This window comes from Ovis aries, chromosome 21, assembly GCF_016772045.2.
Source record: "Ovis aries strain OAR_USU_Benz2616 breed Rambouillet chromosome 21, ARS-UI_Ramb_v3.0, whole genome shotgun sequence".
Lineage (NCBI taxonomy): Eukaryota > Metazoa > Chordata > Mammalia > Artiodactyla > Bovidae > Ovis > Ovis aries.
In genome coordinates, this window is record NC_056074.1 from 15955714 (window position 1) to 15979584 (window position 23871).

The 23871-nt window shown below is 37.8% G+C and overlaps 2 protein-coding genes across 6 annotated transcripts in view; one reads left to right on the plus strand and one right to left on the minus strand.

Moving 5' to 3' along the window:
- The window catches only part of CLNS1A (chloride nucleotide-sensitive channel 1A), a 34517-nt gene extending 19233 nt beyond the window's left edge, over positions 1-15284 (plus strand). For 2 of the 4 annotated variants that reach the window (XR_009597818.1, XR_009597819.1), the window contains exons 7-8: positions 204-2954; positions 4275-15284. The gene's annotated coding sequence lies outside the window, so the exon portion shown is untranslated. Of the gene's footprint in view, positions 1-203 lie in introns of all 4 variants that reach the window. The other 2 variants (XM_004019434.6, XM_012101712.5) reach the window with 1 other exon arrangement.
- AQP11 (aquaporin 11) lies at positions 11781-23595 on the minus strand. Of its 2 annotated transcripts, XM_042238227.1 has the most exons (4): positions 23145-23595; positions 22921-23003; positions 14616-14732; positions 11781-12103 (listed from the first exon to the last, which is right to left on the minus strand). In XM_042238227.1, the coding sequence occupies exons 1-4, from the start codon at positions 23537-23539 to the stop codon at positions 12024-12026; spliced, it is 675 nt and encodes a 224-aa protein (XP_042094161.1). In that variant the 5' UTR covers positions 23540-23595; the 3' UTR covers positions 11781-12023. The 2 variants fall into 2 exon arrangements, with proteins under 2 accessions (XP_042094161.1, XP_004019484.1); XM_004019435.5 differs by having other exon boundaries at positions 22921-23595.
- Between the last annotated feature and the right edge of the window lie 276 nt (positions 23596-23871).

Genomic DNA, 23871 nt, shown 5'->3' on the forward strand with positions numbered 1-23871 from the left:
TACCAGCTCTGTGCCTTCAGGCAAGGAGTATAAATTCTAAAATTCTCAGTTTCCCCTTCTGAAAAATGAAGATGATAGTAACTACCTGGCAGGATTATTGCAAAGATTGAAATATAATATATGTAAGTCCTCTGGCACTCCTGACTAGGCATTTAATAAATAATAGCTATTAGTATAAACACTGTAAACCTTTTGTTTTTCAGATTCTGCTCATAACTGTAGGAGAGAACTTGGTGCCTCTTCCACTGTGGAGTGGGTGTTGATGAAAGTCTTTTTCTTTCTCCAAAACTTAGCTGAACCAGTTCTTTCTTGAGACAGAGTATACTGAGACAAGAAGCTGTCACCAGCACAAGAAACTATGACCTTTATTAACAAAGGTGAATTAACTTAACCAGAAGGGTATTTGTAGTTTATGATTTACCCCAAACTGTTGTGTCTAGGTGTACTCTCTGAGTAGGCCTATGATTCCCACCTTCTCTATATGCATCCTCAAAACCTAGCAGGATTAAGTGGTGGAAATGCATTGGCGTTTGAAGGTGTAGGTAGACTGCGTGGGAAAGAGAGGCTGAATCTAAGCTATACTCCTTAGGGCCTACAGATACCCTTAACTCCTTAAAAAAGAAAAACAGAGGTCTCAGAGAAATCCTAATCTCTGCACTTTCCATAAGGATAAAGATCTTTTTACTAACTGGGGACCCAGGTCAGTTAACTCTAGAGAGCCTCTTCAGAAACAGCCCAGCCACACGTACTACCACTAACACAAGTGCTCCTACCTAGCCTTTGCTCCTTTCACCAAGTTTCATCAGTCTGTTCTGTTATAACCGCTTAGCTTGTATCCTTTCATTGCCAGCCTCTCAGGTCAGTTTCTGTTAAAGAACAAGCGGAATTGGGATGAAGTTCTCAAAGTATTTCAGATAATTGTTTTGTCTTTGTGATAGCTTAACAAATAAATTTAGGTTTTCTATATTATTGTGCTCTCATTCTTGACTAAAACTATTAATGAGAAACAGTTTGTAAAAAATTAGTGTTTTGATAAAAAACGAGATTCTTGTTGGTCTTTGACTTTTGCTGAGAACATGAACATGGAATAAGAAACGTATAGGGCTTCTGAGGGACAGGGCAAGGTCATAAAACATTGCAGAGCTGCTTCCATTTGAACCAGGAGTGGCTTCTCATAGCATACTTTTCAGCTCTCAGTTTTCAGAGATACCTATCAGGCTGATTTATAATTACAGGTTTATGCCTGGACTTTATGACCAAAACAATAGGTTAGAAAAGCTCTTCGCAATTACGTAATTAGTGACTAAACTAGTTTGTCACCACTAAACCCAGTGTTCTTTTCAGCGCTTTTACTTGGTTTCTCTCGTCTTGCATGGTAGACTGGAAAAACTAATATTCTTTCTTCTGAGCAGACTCTCATAAATACTGAATTTGTTAAAACAAGCAAGTAAAAAGGCCACTTTTTACAGACTTTCTCCGTACTGTCCTGGGTTCTTCATATGTGCTGTGTATAATATTCTTAATCACCTTATGAAGTATAGGTGCTTTTATGATCCCACTTTAGAGATGAGGAGACAGTTACAGAGAGAGGTAAAGTAACATTTAAGGTCATATAGATAGGGAGCTGTGATTTTTAAGCCTGTGCTCCCAAATACCATACAGCCTTACCGTCTACCAGCAGCTGAAAGGAAGCACATTTTCTCTTTACTGCAGGGTTTTCAGTGTTAAAATTTCAGTGGATGGCACAGGAAGTTCCCAAATTTCTCTGCTAACAGTCTCAGTAGCACTCGTGATTCTGTCCTAGACATTTGTCCATTCTGCAGTAAGCAGTCCATGTATCTCATGGGCTCTTCCTAGAAGTTCTATTTGAATTGCTTTTTAAAGTCATGCTTACATACTTGTAAGCATGACTTTCAGTGAAACATTTAGTGCTCTTTGATAACATGCTGACAAAATGTTGAGATCATATGCACTGTGTTTCCTGTAGGCACTGCTGTGGTCAGCCTGGTATTGTGGATAAGGCAGTCGGCTAAGATGCAGGAGACCACGCATCTAGTTCTGACTTGGCAGACAGTATTTAACCCCTCTGGACCTACTTCCTCATCTTTGTAAAATAAGAGAACTAGACTTTCAATGTCTGAATGACTTTAAAAAATTCAGCTGTAACATTCTGTATTAGTAGGAGCTGTACCCATAGCTTTGGGAAAATAAGAGAAGGTGAGAAGAAAAGATAAGGTCAGGCTGTTTTTAAAAACTCATAATGATCACTAAGCCAACATTTCATTTTTTTTCATGGTGCTGTGATCTTTATTCCATTAAATGACCTTAAACCAACATTTCTTGATTCTATTTGAACTTAATTTTAGGGTTGCTGGAATTGGTTTGTTTCCTATTTCTTGAGGTAGAGAGTTTAAAGAAAAGATGAAGACATTCTCCCCCCATAATACGAGTCATCTAAAATATCCTTAAGGCTAGTTAGTGGTCATCTATTTTCGATTCTGTTGTTTAAAACATAAATTCATTAAAATATCCCAGTGGATTTCTGCCTCCCTTAGATTACTTTGTCAGATATTGATACTTTTCACACAGGTTTCTTTAACTGTTTGTTGATTATGTATTTTGAGATATTGTTGGGATCTTTGCTGGTATTGTTGAAGACTAGAGATTATGCACAGATGATTGTGGTATATAGCCCTTTACTTCTGGAAGACAAGTGTGATTACTCATTGCTCAGAGAGATTTTAGATATTTAGATAAAGTTTTATTTATCTGCAGTATTTCAAATAGAGTCACTATGTAGCTAATTCTCATACAAATGAGGTTTTTCAAGTATTTCGAGAATGGGTGAATCTAATACCACCTTCTGTGACTTATTGGTCACTCAGTCGTGTCTGACTCTTTGCAGCCTCATGGACTATAGTCCACCAGGCTTCTCTGTCCATGGAATTCTCCAGGCAAGAGTACTGGAGTGGGTTGCCATTTCCTTCTGTTAATTCTAAGAAAAGCCCTTCTGAGGGTTCTAATAGAATTGCTGCCATCCCATGACAAAGAAGGTAAAATTGAAAAATATTTTCATTACCATATCGCTCTGTCTACTCTTATCTATGTAGATAAACCAATATCTAATGTGGGGGACTTAATAACTTCAGATGAGAAATCAGAAAAACTTTTTGGGAGAGCAGTGGAACTTAGAATTGTTTTTAACAATAATTTTAAGAAAAATAGAAATATCTAACTTGGGGATGAGAAGGCTAAATAAAAGTGTATAAGGCTAATTCTTACGATTTTATTTTTGGATTATTTTGAAGTTTATATGAATCACTGACAACAGTGCCTGAAAGATGATGCAGTAAATGGTAATTATTACCAATAGTAATTAATTATTTCCATAACAGAAAGAAGTGGCTACAAATACAATGTTAACTCACCTTTTAGAATACATTTGAGATGCCTAATATTTAAAATTCCACTGAGCAATTAAAAGAGATGTGATAAAATTATGCATTTTTTCTCAAAGAACCTTCAGGCCTTCACTACAAGTCTGTACTCTTGCTCTACAAACAAGTCCATTATACTTGAGCATCTAGTTTCTTTGGCATGTAACAGGTTAAAAAGAAGAAAAAGGTGGTTGCATCAGGCATATCAATAGCAGTAGTAGTAAGTAGTGGACAGAATTAGAAAAGCAAATACATATTACCCCAAAATAACAACCTTCATAGTGTATAATGCAAATATATATGAGGTTAGTATATCAATTTATGTTCATAAAAGTATGATCAAAATTACCAGCCTAAATTCTGGTTGTAAATAAATCCAAAACTGGCTAAGTTAAGCAGGACAAAAAAAGTATTAGAAGGCTATTTGGTAGCTCATGAAATGGGCATGAAAGCTGAAATAAACTAGGCTCAGAAAAAGGTTAGGGACTCCAGTTGGTTTACCTAAGATGTGATTCCTCTGGGTGTTAGGCTGATTTAATTGTTTTGTGTCTTTGAGTGAGTGACCACAAGGTCCTGATTGGCACTCTGTATGTTGCCAGAAAACAGGAATATCTGGCCTGTTCAGCTTCTGTTGTGGAAGGGCACTGCCGTTGCCCAGATTCTCACAGTGGTGGATTACCTCAAATAGAAAAGATCCTTGGATACTGGCTTGCAAAATTTATAGCTGGGCTTCCCTGGTAGCTTAGTGGTAAAGAATCTGCCTTCAGTGCAGGAGACACAGGTTCAATCCCTGGGTCAGAAAGATCCCCAGGAAAAGGAAATGGCAATCCTCTCCAGTATTCTTGCTTGGGAAATCCCATGGACAGAGGAGCCTGGTGGGTTACAGTTCATGGGGTTGCAAAAGAGACACTGAGGCTTAGCAACCAAACAACAATTGCAAGCCTAAACCTTAAAAAAAAAAAACTTTATAAGTTGGGGTTGTATTTAATTAAAGTTAAGGAAGATTTTTATAAAACTGAGGGAACATACTGTTTGTCAAAATTTATTTTTTTAATTAAAAAATGTTTGGCTGTGCTAGGTCTTCGTTGCTTTGCAGGGGCTTTCTCTGGTTTTGGCGCACTACTCTTCACTTCGGCTCAAGGGCTTCTCATTGTGGTAGCTTCTCTTGTTGCAAAGCATAGTCTGTGGGGAAGCTGTGCAGTAGTTGCAGCGTGCAGCTCAGTAGTTATGGCCCGTGGGCTGATTTGCTCCAAGGCATGTGGAATCTTCCTGGACCAGGGATCAAATCCATGTCCCCCATATTGGCAGGTAGATTCCTATCCACTGTGCCACCAGATAAGTCAAAATTGAAAGTGTACCTGAGTCCTCCAATTAAAAAAAAAGATCCAGACCACCTGCTGAGTATAAAAATAATAATAAAGTGCCCATGAGAGACCCAAAAACTTCACTTAAAGAAATTTATTTAAAAGATCAATTTTCACATTAGGAAAAGTCTAAGCACAAGGATATGAATAGTATCTTCATTTGTAAAAGACTAAAAATAAACTCAATGTCTGTAATTAAGCCTGAATGAAATATTTTTAAAATTAATTAATTTTTGTTGGAGGCTAATTACTTTCCAATATTGTAGTGGTTTTTGCCATACATTGCATGAATCAGCCATGGGTGTACATGTGTCCCCCCCGCCCCCACTCCGTTCTGAACCCTCCTCCCACTGAGTGAACTATTTACAGTACCTCTGTACAATGGAAAACTATATCCCTTAAAAAAAAGTAGAGCCTGAGTACCATTACTCAGTAAGCTCCAAGGTCCATTAATTACGGTGGGGATTATATGTGTCATGTGCATATACATGATACATGAGAAAGTTATTTCTCAGAGAGGTAGGGGACAGAGGTAGGAGGGAAACTTGAGTTTTTTTTCCCTGTTGGTGAGTTGAGTTGTCTCCCCTCAAAAAGATGTTGAAGTCCTAACACCCAGCCTCAGAGTGTGACCTCATTTGGAAATAAGGTCTTTACAGAGGTAATCAAGTTAAAATGAAGTCATTAGGATGAGCCCTAATATAACATTACTGGAGGGACACATACCTGTCTGAAGGGAGAATTTGGACACAGATGACACGGGCAGAGAGAAAGCCATGTAAAGATAGATGGCTGTAGTGAGGCGTATACAAGCAGAGGAAAGCCTGAGGCTACCAGAGCTAGGAAAAAGGTCCAGAACAGATCCTTCCCTAGTGCCTTTAAGAGGGGTCATGACTTCTGACATCTTGACCTTGGACTTCTGACCTCCAGAGCTGTGAGAAAATAAATTTCTCTTATTCTAAACCACCTTGTTTTTATGGTACTTTGTTATGACCTTACCAGAAAACTAACCTGTCCCCTGCACAGTTGTATTTTTTTTTTAGTTCTACCAGTTTATTGCTACCAACCCATCTCCCTCAACCCTCATGCACGCATGCTCAGTCATGTAATCCCATGGACTGCAGCCCGCCAGGCTCCTCTGTCCATGGATTTTTCCAGGCAAGAGTACTGGAGTGGGTTACCATTTCCTTCTCCATGTATTTTTTTTTTAATCTGAGGAATAGGGATCTGGGCTTTATATTGTCATTTATTTTTATTTATTTACTTGGCTGTGTCAAGTCTTAGTTGCGGAATGTGGGATCTTTGTTGTGGCTCATAGGCTCCAGTTCTCATGGGAGTTCCCCAGTGGAGGGTGGGATCTTAGTTCACTGACCAGAGATTGAACCCACATCCCGTGCATTGCACAGTGGATTCTTAACCATGGGACCACCAGGGAAGTCCCTGTATGTCAGTTTAGAGTTTAGAAACAGTTTAGAGTTTCAAAAAATCAGAAAATTTATAACTGTCATTCACTGTTTAAATGCAAAACTCTGCAGGTAAAGGAAAAGTTAGTTATTACCTAATTTTATAAATAATTTGTCATGAAATATTTTTGGCATATTAATAAGACTAATGTTACCTAGGAACTATTATGTCTAGTGAAATAAGTCAGGGGAAAAAAATACTGTATGATATCACATATGTGGAATTGAAAAATAATACAAATGAATGTATATGCAAAACAGAAACAGACTCAGAGATACAGCAAACAAACTTGTGGTTACCAAAGGGAAGAAATGGAGGAGGAACAGATTTGAGATATGAGATTAGCAGATATGAACTATTAATATTATGTAAAAAGTAGATAAGCAACACGGACATACGCATAGCACAGGGAATTATAGCCATTATCTTGTAATAACTTAATAAAGTATAATCAATCACTATGCTATACACATGAAAATAACATTGTTCTCAACTATACTTCAGGAGAAGGCAATGGCAACCCACTCCAGTACTCTTGCCTGGAAAATCCCATGGACAGAGGAGCCTGGTGGGCTGCCGTCTATGGGGTTGCTCAGAGTCGGACATGACTGAAGCAACTTAGCAACAGCAGCAGCAACTATACTTCAATTTAAAAAAAGACTAATGTAACACATACCAACATAACTCACATACAATTAAAGCTCCCTTTGTAACCACTATCTCAAATAGTGGAATAACCACTATCCCAAATTTGGTATTTATTCAGAGGTAACCACTGTCCCAAATTTTGTATTTATCATAACTATATATGTGTTTGCATTTTTGCTCCATGTGTATATATCCAGTAAAACTACATAGTATTGGGTTGCATGTTTTGTAACTATTACTAATTGAATCTTTCTGCTGTTTTTCTTAGCACTATAATAGTTTCATTCAAGTCGATAATAGGCAGGGACTTCCTTGTGTTCCAGTGATTAAGAATCCACCTTGCAATGCAGGGGCCACGGGTTCGATATCTGGTCAGAGAACTAAGATCCCATATGCCATAGAGAAACTAAGCCCACATGCCTCAACTGCTGAGCCCACTAGAGAACCCACAAACTGCAACTGCTGAGCCCTCACACCACAGCTAGAGAATCCCGTGTGCCTCAGTGAAGGGTCCCATGTGACAGATCCACATACCACAACTCAGGCCAGATGCAGCCAATAGAGATGTGTCCAAAGAGATGTCTTTTTTTTGAAGTTTGATACAGGCAGCTCTCTAGCACAGCTCATTCACTCTCATGATGGGCATTTAAGGTTCCAGTTATTCATTATTAAAGCAGTGCCGCAGCAGATATTCTTACACATGTCTTATGCTTGTATGCAGTATTTGTGTGTTGCAGTAGCTTTCATTTCATTACATCTGCAATAAGAAGTACCTTTCCGACCAACAGGACCCACAAATGTTAATTTCTGCTAATCCCCCCAAAAAAACTTTATTTAAAATACTTAAATCTTAAACTCTGCTAGATTTTACTAAACTGTTCTCCAAAACGATTGTGGCTATTTATAATAATAGTTTCCACCATTAGGAAGTAAGATTAATTGCTTCTCTATATCCTTATCAATTTTTGACATTGCCAGACTTCTGAATTTCTGCCAACCTGATGAATATGAAAATAGAATTTCATGATTATAGTTTCCATGTTCCTGATTATTAGTGAGATTTAACACCTTTCTGCTTTGTACACGTGACTCTCTTATGTTTTTTTTGCCTAATTTTTTTTCTTAATCATCTGTCCTTTATATATTCTAGACTCCAATATCCTAGTTTGTGACATGTCTTCATTTTGTTTATGGTGTCTTTTAAAAGCAAGAAGTTGTGGAATCTTGTGTGCGTTTAAAAGCAAGAAGTTGTGGAATTATTCCTTATGTAGGATGCTGTCAAGTGTAGTTATTCTAGCCCTAGCAGTCTAATACAGTTTTGCCATAGCATGTTTTTAAACAGTGTGAAGCAGCTCATAAATGATTGCTAAAATAGGGCAGTACTGTCCATATACCCAGAAATCACACTGATTCATGTGCAGTTTTTCCCAGCACATTATGTTTTACACCAACAGTTTTGTAATAGTTAAATCAAGGAATATATGCCTCTCAGTCTGAAATAGAGAGGTGTTGCATGATTTGATTGCTTTAATAGGATCACTCAATAGGAACATGAAATTATTGCAGTAATTTGGGCAAGAATAAGTAGATGGAGGCTTGACCAAACTATGCTAGTAGGCCATAATGAAAAGTATGAAAGCCTGCTACCCTAGAAAAATATGTGCACAAGAATGTTTATTGAAGCATTGATTTAATACTGAATAACTACAAATACCACCAATAGAGTGGATACACTGAATTTAACTAGAGCTGCATGTATTGAGTTATATGTTAGACAACAAAGTATAGATGTTTCATATACAGATGGCTATGAGTCTGGAGTTCAGGACGGTTGTATAAGCTGGACATAGAAATTTGGCAGTTATGATACAGTTGCTATAAAACCACAAGATTGGGTAAAATTACAAGGGAGTAAGTAGAAATAGAAAAGAGCTCAGAGGACTGAGCCCTGGGAAGCTATCATTTAGTTTGAAGGAAAGGAGGAAGAATAAACTTGAGAAGGCAATGATTTGGGGGAAGTGAAGTGATTCACAAGGAGAAAGCAATAAACTGCAGCAAAAGCTGCTGATAGGTAAGAAGTATGAGACCTTGACTTAACAACATTAAAGTCATTGATGGCCTTGGCAAGAATTTCAGTGGAATGGTGGAATTGAAGGCCTGACTAGAATGCTTCAAGAAAAAAATGGGACGAGGAAAAGTGAACTTCTTCAGACTCAACATCATCACATCTGCTTACCTAACTCTTCTTCTGCCCATATATTCTTACCTTTTGTCCTGTCTCTGTGAACCATCTGTCTGTGCTTCTAGCTAAGGCCTGCCCTTCAGTTGTGCATTTGCTTTTATCTTTTCTTACCTATTAAAAACTGTGAACCTGGGAAATCTCCCCTCCCTTTCTGACATCATCATTTTCTCTACTGCATCATTCCTCTCAGCATGTAAACATGTCAATATCTTTCCCACCTTAAAAAAAGAAATTTTCTTGATCCAATTTCCCCCTTTAGATACCACCCACATTTTCTTTGTTTATAGCAAAAGTCTTTGAAAGAACTGTCCTACTGGTATCCAGTTTTTCTTATATTTCATGTATGGAGGCAGGCATGGAATAAGTAGACAGTTGGAATTAATTAAATTTAGATTAAGCCAAGGGAGCATGAGGAGTTAGAGGAACAAGGGAATTAAGATTCTATGCAAGAGTGTAATTTAAGCTGCTTCAGAAGAGTAATTGATAGGGGGGAGAGATGGTAGTAGTATCAGTGGACCCAAGTTCCCCATGGGGGTTCAAAGTATCATTAGAGATAAAGAAAGTAGGGTGAAGTAAGCTGGAGAGAGGGGTTAGTGGTTGGGGAAAGGTGTTTGAGGTCAGAGAAGAGTCTGAATTATTGGTAATGACAAGCTCAAGGTTATGACCAAATTTGTAGCTGAGGCAGAAGAGAAAGGAAAAATTACTGAAGAGCCTTTCAAGTTCAGCCAATGAAGTGGGAGGCCAAGATACTGGAAAGATCATCTTTGTGAGTATTGAAATCACCAGCAAATGTAACTAGAGTAGTATAGAGAATGAGTGAGAAAGGAACTACATTCCTAAAAGATCAAGAAGGAATTGAGGGGGCTGTACAGTAGACACAATAGATACAGTAGATAGAATTGCAGTAAGGAGTGCATAGGTAGAAGATGGCATGGTCTGATGACGTTATTAATGGAGGCAGCAGAGAAAAGAGCTAAGCTACCATTCGAGAGAGCTGCAAGGGGAAACCATGTCATCAGAAGTCATAACCTCTAATTCTGAGAAGTGAAGTTTAGAGAGCTGGGTATTTTCACAAAGTAACACTCAGTTTTCTTAAACCACAGTTTCATGATAAAGAGATATGAATTTTTAAAAATTATATACAGAAGAAGCCATGAAACAAGTGAAATTCAGCTTCATGTTTGGAAGACATAGGGAGTTGCAAAGGGATTATTTTAAAGGGACCAGGCTTTTTAATTTAATTTTATTTATTTGGCTGCACTGGGTCTTAGTTGTGACATGCATGATCTTTAGTTGAGGCTTGTGGGATCTAGTTCCCTGACCAAAGATCAAACCTAGGCCCCCGGCACTGGGAGGTTAGAGTCTTAGCCACTGGGCCACCAGGGAAGTCCTGGGACCAGTTATTTTGGTTTTAATAGCAGAATTCAGGCCTAATGTTGACTCATCTTTTTTTTTTTTTTTTTTCAAGAGAAGCTAGAACTGTGGATTTTTGTGTTTTTAAAAAAATATTACAAATACTCACTTGTTTGAAATACTATGCAGATCAAATGAAACACGTCAGAGATTTCATTTAGCCATTGTTGCAATTTTTTGAACTCTGCTTTTAAAAATAGAAACTACTACCCTCTGTGTTTGCCAAGTTCAAGAGTCAAAGTCCCTGACCCTCAAGCTAGCTGCCTTGTTGGGTAGCCTGCAGCTTTTGAGTTCAGTCTGCAGGTTTATGGAGAGTGACTATCATAGGTCGATCACCAAGCAGCACTTAAATCACCTGGCAGTTTATCAGTTGCTTAACTGATTATTACTCAACAGATCTTATTTCACCCCCCCCCCCAACTTTTTCTTTTTGCTTTCATTTCTGACCCTGATGGTGGAATTCCTTTGAAGAAGAACATACTTAGCCTTTCTGAACTTTAATAAAAGAAAGCTTCTAATAGAGGAAAACTTGAAGGTTCTTTAAGCCTGAAAAAAGCTGTTAATTCCTAAACAGACTGTAACATTATAAAATATTTAATGTTTCTTCAAAATCTCCAGTTTTCCTTTAATCTTAATGATGACTGAGAAGATATTTTTGTATTGAAGTAGAAGTCTAAAGATGGTATTTGACTGTGTTTCGCCTTGGGCAGAGCAGTAAACTCCCTTCCAGACTTAGTTTCCTTATCTGTAAAATGGAGATTAAAAATCCATTCCCTATGTACTTCATAAAGTAGCTGTTACAGTCAAATAATGTGAAAAGCTTAAACTTTGTATGAATGCTTTAGTAAAGTCTGTTAAAGAATGACAGCTCGCCTAAAGCTTCTGAAATTGCCTATTTAGAGAAAATATTTTAAATTAGAATATATTTAAAATTCAGGAGTCCCCATATCAGTAGATAATCTACTTCTAATAGCAACTTTCCCATTGAAAGATGACACTGCTGATGGTATCATTGTGCGAGGTAGTGGCTGAAAAGTATCCCTCTCCAGTTCTGTAAGTATGACTGGTTGTACTTTGTTAAAAATCTTGCTCGTTCGGATGACACCTGATACACATACTCTCTCTTGGTCCCACCATTATCTTTCCCTTCTCACCCTGTACTTAGTTTCTTTTTCATCAGAATTAACAATTATCACTTGAGATTTATACTTAATGTAGAGTCTTTTCTAGCAGCATTTAATACACACTTAAAAGAACAAGCCTTAACTGGGAAACACAGGATACCTCATTTTCACAGTAATTTTTTTTAAGTTCCAGTGATGAAAGCTCTAAGGCAGCTTCTTCAAAGGAAGATAATATTGATGAGTCCAGTGCAACCAGTGTTGAATATTAGGTGATAAAATCTTTATCACATCCAGCTTGACTGTCCTGTAATTTAGTCTGAGTCTTTTAGAATAGTCACTCCTTTTTATTAGTTGTGTGGTTGTCATACAGCCATGGAAGGAAAAAATTGAACATCAAAATCATCAGCAATATACCTGAAAGACAAACAGTAAAATAAATAATACAATCTTTAAGAAGTTTATGATCAGTGATTATAATTTAAGATTATATACAATTATTTACCAAGAGATTTGTAGAGGTGTGTTTAAAAGAATTAGCTATATCACTTCTACATAAAACATGTAGATATTTTGTTTTATTTATTTTTGGCTGTAGCACATGACATGTGGGATCTTTGTTCCCCAACCAGTGATCGAACCCATGCCTCCTGCGGTAGAAGCATGGAGTTTTAAAGTGAGAAACTCGGCTTGGGTCTCCATTTTAATCTCAACCATTAGTAGCTTTTAGAACTGTATTAAGCAAAGTTTCTGAAACAAAAATTTCAGTTGACATTTTAAAACTTGAATATAAATATGCTTTTAAAAATCACATTAGTAAATTTTCATTTTTGAGGTCATATCAGATAAATCTAGCATATGTATAATAGGTAATTTAAAAGACATTTTTATATTAAAGATTTAAAATTTTTCAATGGGAAACAGATAGAGGGGACTTAGCCATGGCACTCAAATCACTGTCTAAGAGAAATCTGTGGTGGTTAATGGTTCTATCTTAAGGTGTGTAGGTTTGAAGCTCTATTGTTCAGTCACTAAGTTGTGTCGGACTCTTTGTGGCCCCATGGACTGCAGCATGCCAGGCTTCTTTGTCCTTCCCTGTCTCCTGGCGTTTGCTCAAATTCATGTCCATTGAGTCAATGATGCTATCTAACCACTTCATCCTCTGCCACCCACTTCTCCTTTTGCCTTCCATCTTTCCCAGATCAGAGTCTTTTCCAATGAGTCGCCTTTTCCCAGGTTGTCAAAAGTATTGGAGCTTCAGCTTCAGCATCAGTCCTTTCAGTGAATATTCAGGGTTGATTAAAGGTTAGGCTTAACGCTCTAAATCAGTTAAACTTAGATTAAGAATGTGTTTTTATCACATGCAGGTTTGATAATTTACTCCTGTTTGATAAGAGGAAATTAAGGTTTGACTAATATTTGGATAACTTAACAAATTTTAAAAAGATGAGCCTGTTTTGCAACCAGAAGCTTTCGATTAAAAAAAAAATCAGAATCAATCTAATTCACAAAATTTGACATTTTCTTTCTAAAGTTGGAGCTAGAAAAGAAGACATTACGTTTACAGCTTCCTAAAAATGGAGTTGCAATTTTATAGAATCAAATATAATTTGCTAATTTTCATTATATAAAATGTATAAGCTAGAAAATTAATTCTATATACATCCTTACTGTCACATTTCTAACATCTTATTAATTTGGAGGAGGTGGCAGGGCACCTGGGTTCAATTCCTGGTCAGGGAACTAGATCCTACGTGCCACACCTACGAGTTGGCATGCCACAACTATATCCCATATGCCATGACTGGAAAAAAAAAAATCCCATGTGCCATAATGAAGATCAATGATCCCATGTGCCACAATGAAGACCTGGTGCAGCCAAATAAATAAATATTTAAAAACTATTAGTAGACCTGTCCAATTAGTGACCTTTTTAACTTCTTTGTGAACTTCAGTGACCTTTTTTTACTTCTTAAAAATCAAGAACAGATAATTTACCTTTGAAGAAGTTACTGGAAAACACTAGTAATGAATACATGAAAAAAAGTTACTGTTATTAGCAGTTTAAAATACAGTTTCTTTTTGATATTCTTCATGTTTAGTATAGATATTACTGACCATAACAGATGCTAAATGTGAGGAAAAGTCCTAAATGACAGGAATGGAGGGTGAATGGGAGGAGTAAAGTGTCATGGCTATTCAAACCTGTTATGCCAATGTTCTCTTCTGTAGGTATACCTCCCCTTCCCCTGCCCTTTTTTTTTTTTTTTAACAGAAATGAGCAACAAGAAACAAAATGCAAACTGTGGATAAAAAGAAGAATGAACTAATAGAAGGCCAGTTATCCTCATATTCATTTATAGCTGTGAATTACAGTCAGGCTTAAAACAGATGATTAAACAAAATCAAGAAATGCTGATAACATATAAGAATATGCATATCATGATTATAGTTATTTTGTAACTTTTTTTCTGTTATTTGACCTATTTGAGAAGAAGAGTTTTACATATCTGACCCAGATAGAAATAACGGGAATGCAATTTGTGGAAGATTTTAAAACTACATTTATTATAGTTCTGTATTGTCTCACAAAATGCTCTTCGACAAAATGGGTCAAATGAGCTAAATAGTATTCTATCTGGAGCTCACAAACTTGAGAAAACAAATTCCTTTAGCAAAAAAAGATTATTTTTTAGTGGAAGTAATCACTCCTCACTTCTTTGCCCTCATATCTAAGGGCATATTAAAGAGAGATTAACTTCAAACTTACTATTCTTAACTTGTTTCTTTGAAGACAAAAGGAGTTTTAACGGATACTGCACAAAATAAAATGTTATTTCAGACATATTTCATAACTTTTTTGTGACATTCCATATCGTATTTTAGTATATGCTAATCTTTTCATCATATTGAATAAAAATATACTTACCTAAAGAAGGAGACAGCCAATATACTATAAAAAACTGAAGGAATGCTTCATCAAAACACTTGAAATGCAGTGAAAGTGCCAAAGTTGGATTAAATATAGCTCCTGTTAGACTTCCTCCTGTAATACATATTAAGCAGAATGATATCAAACCATATATCTTATATTTTCTTGCAACTGGAAATACAGGGATTACTTAATAAAACTTTTATTTAGGTATTTAAGTTTTCTTATTCTGTAATTTTCCTTTGCAGAATCACCTGGCGTATTGTAGAATATAAAAATAGATTATAGATTATAATATGCCAGGTGCAAAAAAGGCAGAAGGACAAAGGACATTAAGAATTTTCATCCAGTGCTTTTCCTGTAGTATATTATGAAATACACATTGAAAGTTAACCTGCTCTATTAGTATTCCTACAGTTTCATCAAACAGATTTGGCTGTCCTTAACATTCAACTTAAATTAATGAAAATATAATGAAAGTGTTGTTTAACTGAGTACAATACCCCAGGATCCTCTTGAACAGAAATAACCTTGGTGTTGGAACAAAAAGTAAAATAGACCAAAGCATTATCATTGATTCCCCTTTAACTTGTCAACAAAGCCCTAAAGAAGTGACTGTGAATGGTATGTGAATTATATCTCAATAAAGCGGTTACAGAAAAAAAATTTAATAAAGAAGTGACTGAGTAATCATGAAAGATGAGCGCAAATTCTAACTGTTGCCTGCTTTTCAGGACTTAGGGTCCAGCTCTTCACTTAGGCTCTCTCTGAGATGGGGCCCAGGAATTTTATAGCTGTGGCCACACAGCAAGTGAGGAAAAGCGAAAGAGGTTGGACTGGCTGTCCAGTGGTACTCACCAAAACTGTGGCTCAGCTTTTCAGAACATACCCTGATTGTATCCCTGAGATAGAGACATTTCTGGTGGTGGTTCCATGTGGAAGCTTGAGCACACTCATCTGCCTCTAACTTAGCCACAGCAACAGATCAGAGATCTTCACAAATTTTACATGGACACATGCCACAAGAGCATGTTAACTGTTTTTATAAAATGATGTGAAATAAAATTGGAAATTAAGTGACCTTTTCATAAAATTTCACACTTGACAGGCTGAAAACATTGAAGCTGTGTTGAGATAAAGATGTTGAGAAATGAACTGAGTTCACTCCATGGCTAAGAGTTTTTTCCTAGCATGCCAGCCTCACGGCACGATTCATATTCATGCCTCAGCAATTATAAATGACATCATATCACGGACCTTCAGAACCACTCTTGAATAGTCAAATCCTGGAATGTTGAGCCTGCAACTGCCAGGGGCCAGCAGAATTATTTGGTTGGCATGTGGTCATTTCAAATTAATGCCACAAAAAATTATTGAGTTCTTATGTTCTGCATACCATGAACAGAAAGGTAAGAACTCATATCCTTCCACACAGATTATACAATAAAATATAATATGTACAGTGATAATACAAGTGACCTGTGACTTTTTAAAGCATTTATCAATAGACAACCATTACCTTCATGATTAGTTTGCTTCAGTATTCCCATTAGGTCTTTGGTATTTCTATTAGGCCTAAGAACACTATCATTTGTTTTTTGTTTTTGTTCTTGATTTTTTTGCCGGGCGACACGTGGGTTTTAATGGCATTAACACCCAGGAGTCATGCGTCGGTTCTGGGGGGCAACATCTTCTGGGGACTGGGGCTGCTACTTCGCTGGCTGTGACCTTCCAGTCTGCTCTGCAGCCTGAGGGACTCAGCACCAGAACCACCCGACCACCAATATCATTTGGTTTTATACCACGCTAAAACTCCAGTTACTTCATACTCTTTGTCTTCTAATCCTCCCATCACCAGTTCTGCTCAGTATCACTTGGTAGATGCTGCTTCTCCTAAGATGTACAAGTCTGTTCCTCTCTCTTGAGTATGGACTGGCTTTGCAACTTGCATTAACAAATAGAATGCAGCAGAAGTGATGCTATGTGAATTCTGAATGGGAGGAGCAACACTGAAATCTAGGTTCAGGTCTCAATAAATCTATCATTGGCTTCTACTCTTTGCTGTGTTGGAACAATACAATGACCATGTACATGAGTTGGTCTAGGCTGACGGAGGATGAGAGGCCACAAGGGAAAAAACTGAGGTATCTTAGATGGCTGTTGGGACCAACTGCTGGACACATGAGTAAAGCACCTTTGCTCTTCCAAAGAAACCAACTGTCCAGCTATATGATCTCAGGGGAATTTCCTACCTAACCCACAAAATTATGAAAAAACAATTGTTATTTTAAGCATTAAGGGTAAGTTAACTGATTCAGAAATCCATTGTGTCAACAAAAGTTCCAAAACATGGCATTGGCTTTGATATTTTAACTGGATCATTCTTTGTTGGGGTTCTCCTATGCACTGTGGGATTTTTAGCATTCCTAGCCTTGACCCATTAAATGTCAGTTGCATATTCATCTCCCCCATGTAACAAACAAAAATGTTCCCAGACATTGCCAAAATTGTTTCATTGAAAACCACTGTCCTAGAGAACTACTGGTACCTGTATACTAATAGACACATACAAGGTTGTTTATTTATAATAGCAACAAACTGGGGCAAACCTAAATGTTCATTCATAAGAAAACAGCTAAATAAATAACTTTATTATTAATTTGGAATGCTGTTCAGTATTCAAATAATAAGAAAGATCTCTTTACTAACACAGATCTCCAAGATAGTATCATTGAACCACACCACTAAAAATACTGCAGAAAGGTATGATTCATCTTAATATGAACACACATAGGGGACGACAGAGGATGAGATGGCTGGATGGCATCATTGACTCGATGGATGTGAATCTGAGTGAACTCCGGGAGTTGGTGATGGACAGGGCGGCCTGGCATGCTGCGATTCATGGGGTCGCAAAGAGTCGGACACGACTGAGCGACTGAACTAAACTGGTAATAGTTTCTGTAGGGTCCTATCAATATGTACAATAAATGTACGTAAGAGTTTGGAAGGACACGCAGGCACAGAGGACTACACTGGTGAGAAGAGGAGGCAGGGAAGGAAAGGGGACAGGTATGAAGGATGGTAATCAAAAGGCATTGAGAATCTCATTGGTAGTGTTTCCATTATTTACAAAAAGAATACATTCATGTATTTTGTAGTTAAATATGAATTATTTAAAAAGTAAGAATTATCCATCAGGCACAGAACTTGGAGAAAATGACTCTGAAAAATTAGTTACTATGTATTTATGTCTGGAGGGAGGAAGCCATAACACCTGTTGAAGAAGAGGTATCAACAGGGAGATCCAGCTGGCTGCCAAGAATCTCAGAGGACAGTGTGAACTCGGTGAAATTAGGACAGTCAAAAGACAGAGTTCCAAATCTGGTAATTATAGAAACTTGTGTGTCTCAGTGGAGAAGGAAATGGCTACCCACTCCAGTGTTCTTGCCTGGAGACTCCCAGGGATGGGGGAACCTGGTGGGCTGCCGTCTATGGGGTCGCACAGAGTCGGACACGACTGAAGCAACTTAGCAGCAGCAGCAGCATGTGTCTCAGTACTCCTAAAGCAAATCAAGTTCTCTGTGACAGAATGACACTAAAATCATGCAAGACTTGTATAAAAGCTAGAGTGTCAATTAACTGATTTATAAATGCAATCACCCTTTCCAGTGACCAGACATCTGTGCCAGTTACTGTGGGAAGAACTTGGAGTACATTATTTTTCATGATACTCTGAAGCGATAGTGTTATTCTCCATTTTAAGGATGAGGAAACAGACCTAAATTGTCTACCCCTAAGGACACAGTCCAACTCCAAGAGGCTTATGCTCTTTACCACTGTATTATACTGGCATGAGAAAAAAACAAAATATTTTGTGCCTTGTTTGAAGCTGTTTTTCATTTGTAGATTGGAACCTATGTCATTACGGTTATTGTATTAAAAGTAAATATATGTGTGTGTGTGTATATATATATATATATATAAAGGACTTAGCTCCCTTCTTTGACAAATAATCTATCCAAATTCTTCATGACTTAGAAGGATTCCAAAAGCTCCTGAATGGAGTAAAAATGCAATTACTTTGGACATTTTATTAGGCTTATTTTGGAAGCTCTTAGACATAAAATATGGAATACCCAGATATGTATTATTTCTTTTGATTTTTTTTAAGTGAATAGACTATTTGCTATTTCATTCATTTTACTCATTCTAAAAATAATGAGTATTTATTTGTAACCAGTGACACTATGCTCAGTCCTGGTTATGTTTCATAATGAATAAAACAATTTTAGTCTCCGTACTCATAAAGCTTACTGTCTGGTGGAGGAAGACAGGTATTACATCAGAAAACAAGTATATAAATAAAAGTTCTGCAAAGGAAATGAACAGGGTACAGTAAGAAATACAACCTACTTGGATGTGTAAAATAGATTTTTTTCCAATATCTAATTAATTTATGCAGTTCTCTCTTATCCTAGTCATTGAACCAAATTCCCCAAACCTAAACCTTCCTAACGGAAGATTTGCTTGAAATTTGCATTAATCGTTTTATAGTTTTAATACATTAATAACTCACAAAGCTTTTTTTCACTTTATTTGGGAAGCCAATAAATACATAAGTGTTAAAGACATTAGTGGCCTCCATCTGCACACATGTGCAGGGTGCTAAATCAATAAATATGCAATCAGATGCTTAGTCATTGGCTATCCAAGGAGCCTGTAGCTCTGTTGCTGAACAGTTATGTTCTATAAGCTTAAATAATCAGTTCTTTTGATATGACCTGTATTAGAGACTTCTGGGTATCCTCACATGCAAGTGATTAAAGAAATATCCCAGCATGCAACTTAGTCAAACTAATACTAATATTATCTTGGTGGTGGTGGTTTAGTTGCAAAGTTGTGTCCAACTCTTAAAACCCTATAGATTGTAGCCTGCCAGACTCCTCTGTCCATGGGATTTCCCAGGCAAGAATATTGGAGTGGGTTGCCATTTCCTATTCCAAGGGATCTTCCCAACCTAGGGATCAAACTCATGTCTCCTGGATGGTCTCCTGCATTGCAGGTGGATTCTTTACCGCCAAGCCACCGGGGAAGCCCAATAGTATTTTAGAAATTAAAAAATGAGAGAGAGTGACATATTGAAGTAACTTGTAACAATTCCTGACTTAGCTAATACTTCCCCTGCCTTCCCTTCCCTATCTATTCTTAACTCCTTCCTGCAAAGTCCTCATGTCTGCCTGATGAGATACACATGAGCTAGTCCTAAAACAGTTCACTCTATTTAAATAGCTCTGACCTAAAGTTATAATTTATATCCATAGAAAATAATGGGGAGTGATATGGCTTAGGGCAGCATTTCCCAAAGTATGCTCTCTTCTACTACACATTCCTAGACAAACGTATTCCTGTGTTTGAAAAACTGTTCCATATCTTTCTCTTGGAGTTTCACGATAAACAGTAGCATAATAAAACTCTGTTAGTCTTAAATTAGAAAATCTGCTTAATCCAGTGTTTGCTAAATTTATTTGGTAACAATCCTTTGTTAAATTTTGTTATGGTATGGTAAAATATATGCCATTTTAACCATTTAAAAGTGTATATTCATGGCACTAGTTATAATGTTCAACCATCACTATTTCTAAAATTTTCCATTGCCCCAAACAGAAATTGTACCCATTAAGCAAAAAAATCCCTATTCCTCCTTGCTGCCCAACCCATGGTAACCTCTATTCTACTTTCTGACTGGATTTGCCTATTCTGAATATTTCATATAAAGTCAAGTCATATAACGTTTGTCCCTTTGTGTCTGGCTTATTTTGCTTAGCATAATGTTTTCAAGGTTCATTCCTATGGTAGCATGTATCAGATCTTCATTCCTTTTCATGGCTGAACAATATTCAATTGTATGTATATATTTTTGTTACTTTTTAGGAGCATGCTGTAAAATGCTGATAATGAAATGAGTATAAGCTTTAGTGTAAATCTGAACCATGGTTCCAGCTCATTCTGTTAATAGCTGTGTGATCTTGAACAAGTCATTTTATGTTCCTAACCCTCACTTACTTCACTTAAAATGGGAATAATGTATTTATTCATCAGTGGGTTGTTGTAAGGATTAAATACCAAAACTCATAAATTTCCTATATGCTTGCACACTGCCCAATGAATATTTTTATCTACCTTATTTGGCAGAAAAGGAACATCATAATAATATCTGTAACAACAATAAATAATTGTTAGGTTCTGTCCCAGCAGTTTTCATCGCTGTCCAATATGGTACTCACTAGCCACACATGGCTGTTGAGTACTCGAAATGTTGTAATAGTGACTGAAGAATTGAATATTTTAGTTGATAATCACATGTGACTAGTGGCTGTGATGAACTGACCAGCAAAATCTAGACTGGAGCAGTGGTTCTCGGCCCTGGTTTCATATTGGGATCACCGGGGAAAATTTTAAATCTACCATTGCTTAGGCTCCTTCACACAGCAATTAAATCTTATTTTGTTTTTTCCCACAATTAAATCTTAATCTCTCTACCCAAATATGGATATGTTTAAAACACTCCCCAGGTGATTCCTATGCAGAGGGAATGTTGAGAACCACTGCTCTAGTCATCCTTTCAGTCTCTCCTCCTCCATCAATTAGTAGCCTCATTTCAGCAATGTCATTGTCAGTAATGTGAGGGGAAGGAAAAGAACATTTCTGGATATCTTAAATTGTTATATTATGGGTCCTTTCCAATAACTCTCCTTATATTTATGTATAATTTTAAATATTGTTTTTCTTCTCTCAAACTCTTTGTCACTTATAAAATAGATACTGGCTAATATTATATACAGTATTACTGTTGAAATCATAAATATGTATTAAAAGTACAAAAAGGAAGAATACCAATTTATAGATTATCAAGAGAGGGATAAGGAACTCTGTATAACATTGTATTAATTTAAAACTTTTTTTGGGGGGTGCCCCTGTGGGGCATGTGAAGTCTAGTTCTTTGGACCAGGGATCCAACTTCACCCACCCCCCTGCTCTGCAGTGGAAGTGAGGAGTATTAACCACTGGACCAGCAGGGAAGTCCCTAAAACATCTTTTAAATGTTTACCACATCTTATTAAAGTACAGAGCTAAATTGTGGCATAACTTTTTGCAAGGGATGATTCTGTTCATATACAGGGGATGTTTCTGCTTTAGTCCAAACTTAAAATTTTAATAAGCAACTACTCACCAACTCCTCAAATATGCACATATCCTTCCTTCTTTCCTATACCACTCATTTCCATCTGAGTCTACAAAAAGGATGGTACTAGATTTTTAAGAAGGTGAAATGAATCAGAAAGTCTTTCATTTTACCTAGGAAGTCGAGCATATGTTTAAAAGTCCTTATCTTAAGGTTTGCTTCTACTCATAGTTTCCCTTTCAATGGGCAGAAGACAGAGTCTTACTACTAATTCTTTTTATTAGATTCCTACCTCCAAAACATTTTACAATTCAGATAATAGTTCTAGTTAAAATATTCTATTATGATCATTTAAAATGATGTGCTTCATCATTGCTTTTCAAATTTCCCTGTCCTATTTAGAATATTTTCCTGTCCTATTTAGAATATCCACTATATCTAAGATCTGTCAAGGTAAATACGATTTACAAAAAATCAAGCAGATTTCTCAAGAATAACTTTTTTCTCAAGAATTTTCTCAATAATTATTTTTTAAAAATCTTTGATTTCAAGCAAGTTTTGATTTTAAAACATCTTTCTTGATAGGCCATTAAAAGTTCATTTCAAGACGAATTAGGAAATAAATGATTTTAAGTAATTTTGTAGAAAAATAAGAAATAGAACTATAGAATTTTATTTCCCACTCTTAACTACTAGCTAGTTATGTAGCTTGTGCTTTAAATTGGAAGGAACTTTTGAAACCCAGGATCATTTTTCAGCGAGAGCCTCAGCAAGGATCTATATACCAAGTGGGCAAGAGGTAGCCGATGTTATCTTTCCTCTCTACTATTACAACAATCCCTTTGTAGGATACTTGAACCCTTGGCAGTATCTCACATGATCTCTGTTTCAGCACAGAAGTGGCTTTCTCTGGGTGTTAAAAAGAAAGCACTGAATGGAGGATCTATATTTGGACCCGATCGGTAAAGAATGAGCTGTAAAATGATTAGAATTACGGAAATACCAATACTGACATTACAGAAGCGTAGTAGTTTCGAATGTATCCTGGCAAAGAACTTAAGAGTCTTAAGTCATAGAAGCTCCGGGCGTGCCCAGTGTTTTGTGGGAATAACAAACCTGCATAAACCAAAAAGGTGATGAGTGCTGACAGCAGGTGGATACGAAGCTTGGTTCGGACCTCCTGGAAGTGCAGCAAAGCGCTGTGGAAAATAAAAGAGCAGACAGCCTCTATGATGACCGCTTTGGGCAAGTCCACTTGAATGGGATTCCTGCAAGCGAAGCTCCTCTCGCTGACGTGGTACTTAGTCAGCCCCAGGCTCCACAGGGCGCCCATGCAGTACCTGCTGCACAGGGCACCAATCAGCTGAGCTAACAGTCTAATCGCACCCGTCTCAGCGGACATTCCCCCCAGCATCATCTGCATCATCACGCCGCACGGGTTGCTGGAGGTGCCCACCAGAGTCAGGCCATGCACCAATGAGAAGAAGTAGATTAGCATCAGCGGCCAGGTGGGGTGCAGGGGTTCCTGCTCACTCAGCAGTTGTAACTCATGAGTGCAGAAGCAGAGCTGGAAGGTGGCCAGAAACTCCAAGACGAAGGCGTGGGCCATGGGCCCGTTCAGCTGCTGCCGGCTGACCACGCGGGCTAGCCCCATGAACAGCACGATCGACAACATCAGCCCCAGCGAGGTGCAGGTATCCTGCATCTCGGGCCAGAGCCCCCGTAGCGCAGTCATGGCTCTCTCAGCACCAGACTGGGCTGTCTGCTCCGGCTCGGCAGGAGGCGGTCTCTGGGCCCCAGTCCTAAGTCCTCAGCCCCGCCCCCTCCTCACGCCCCTCGGGGCGGGCCGACTCCAGGCCAGCTGGAGGCCCTGGGGGTGCCAGGCGGAAGGACTCCTCCCCATCTCCCCGGCTCGATGCTAGAGTTTTGTTGCCAGAGCCGGGGAGGTGGGGAGGCGACGGGCCGCGAGGAGAGCTCTGCCAGGGCACCGTCTGAGAGGGCCAACGGCCAGCAGAAGCCAGACACACGCCCTCGCTGTTTCCCTCAGGGACTGGGAGCGGGCGCGGG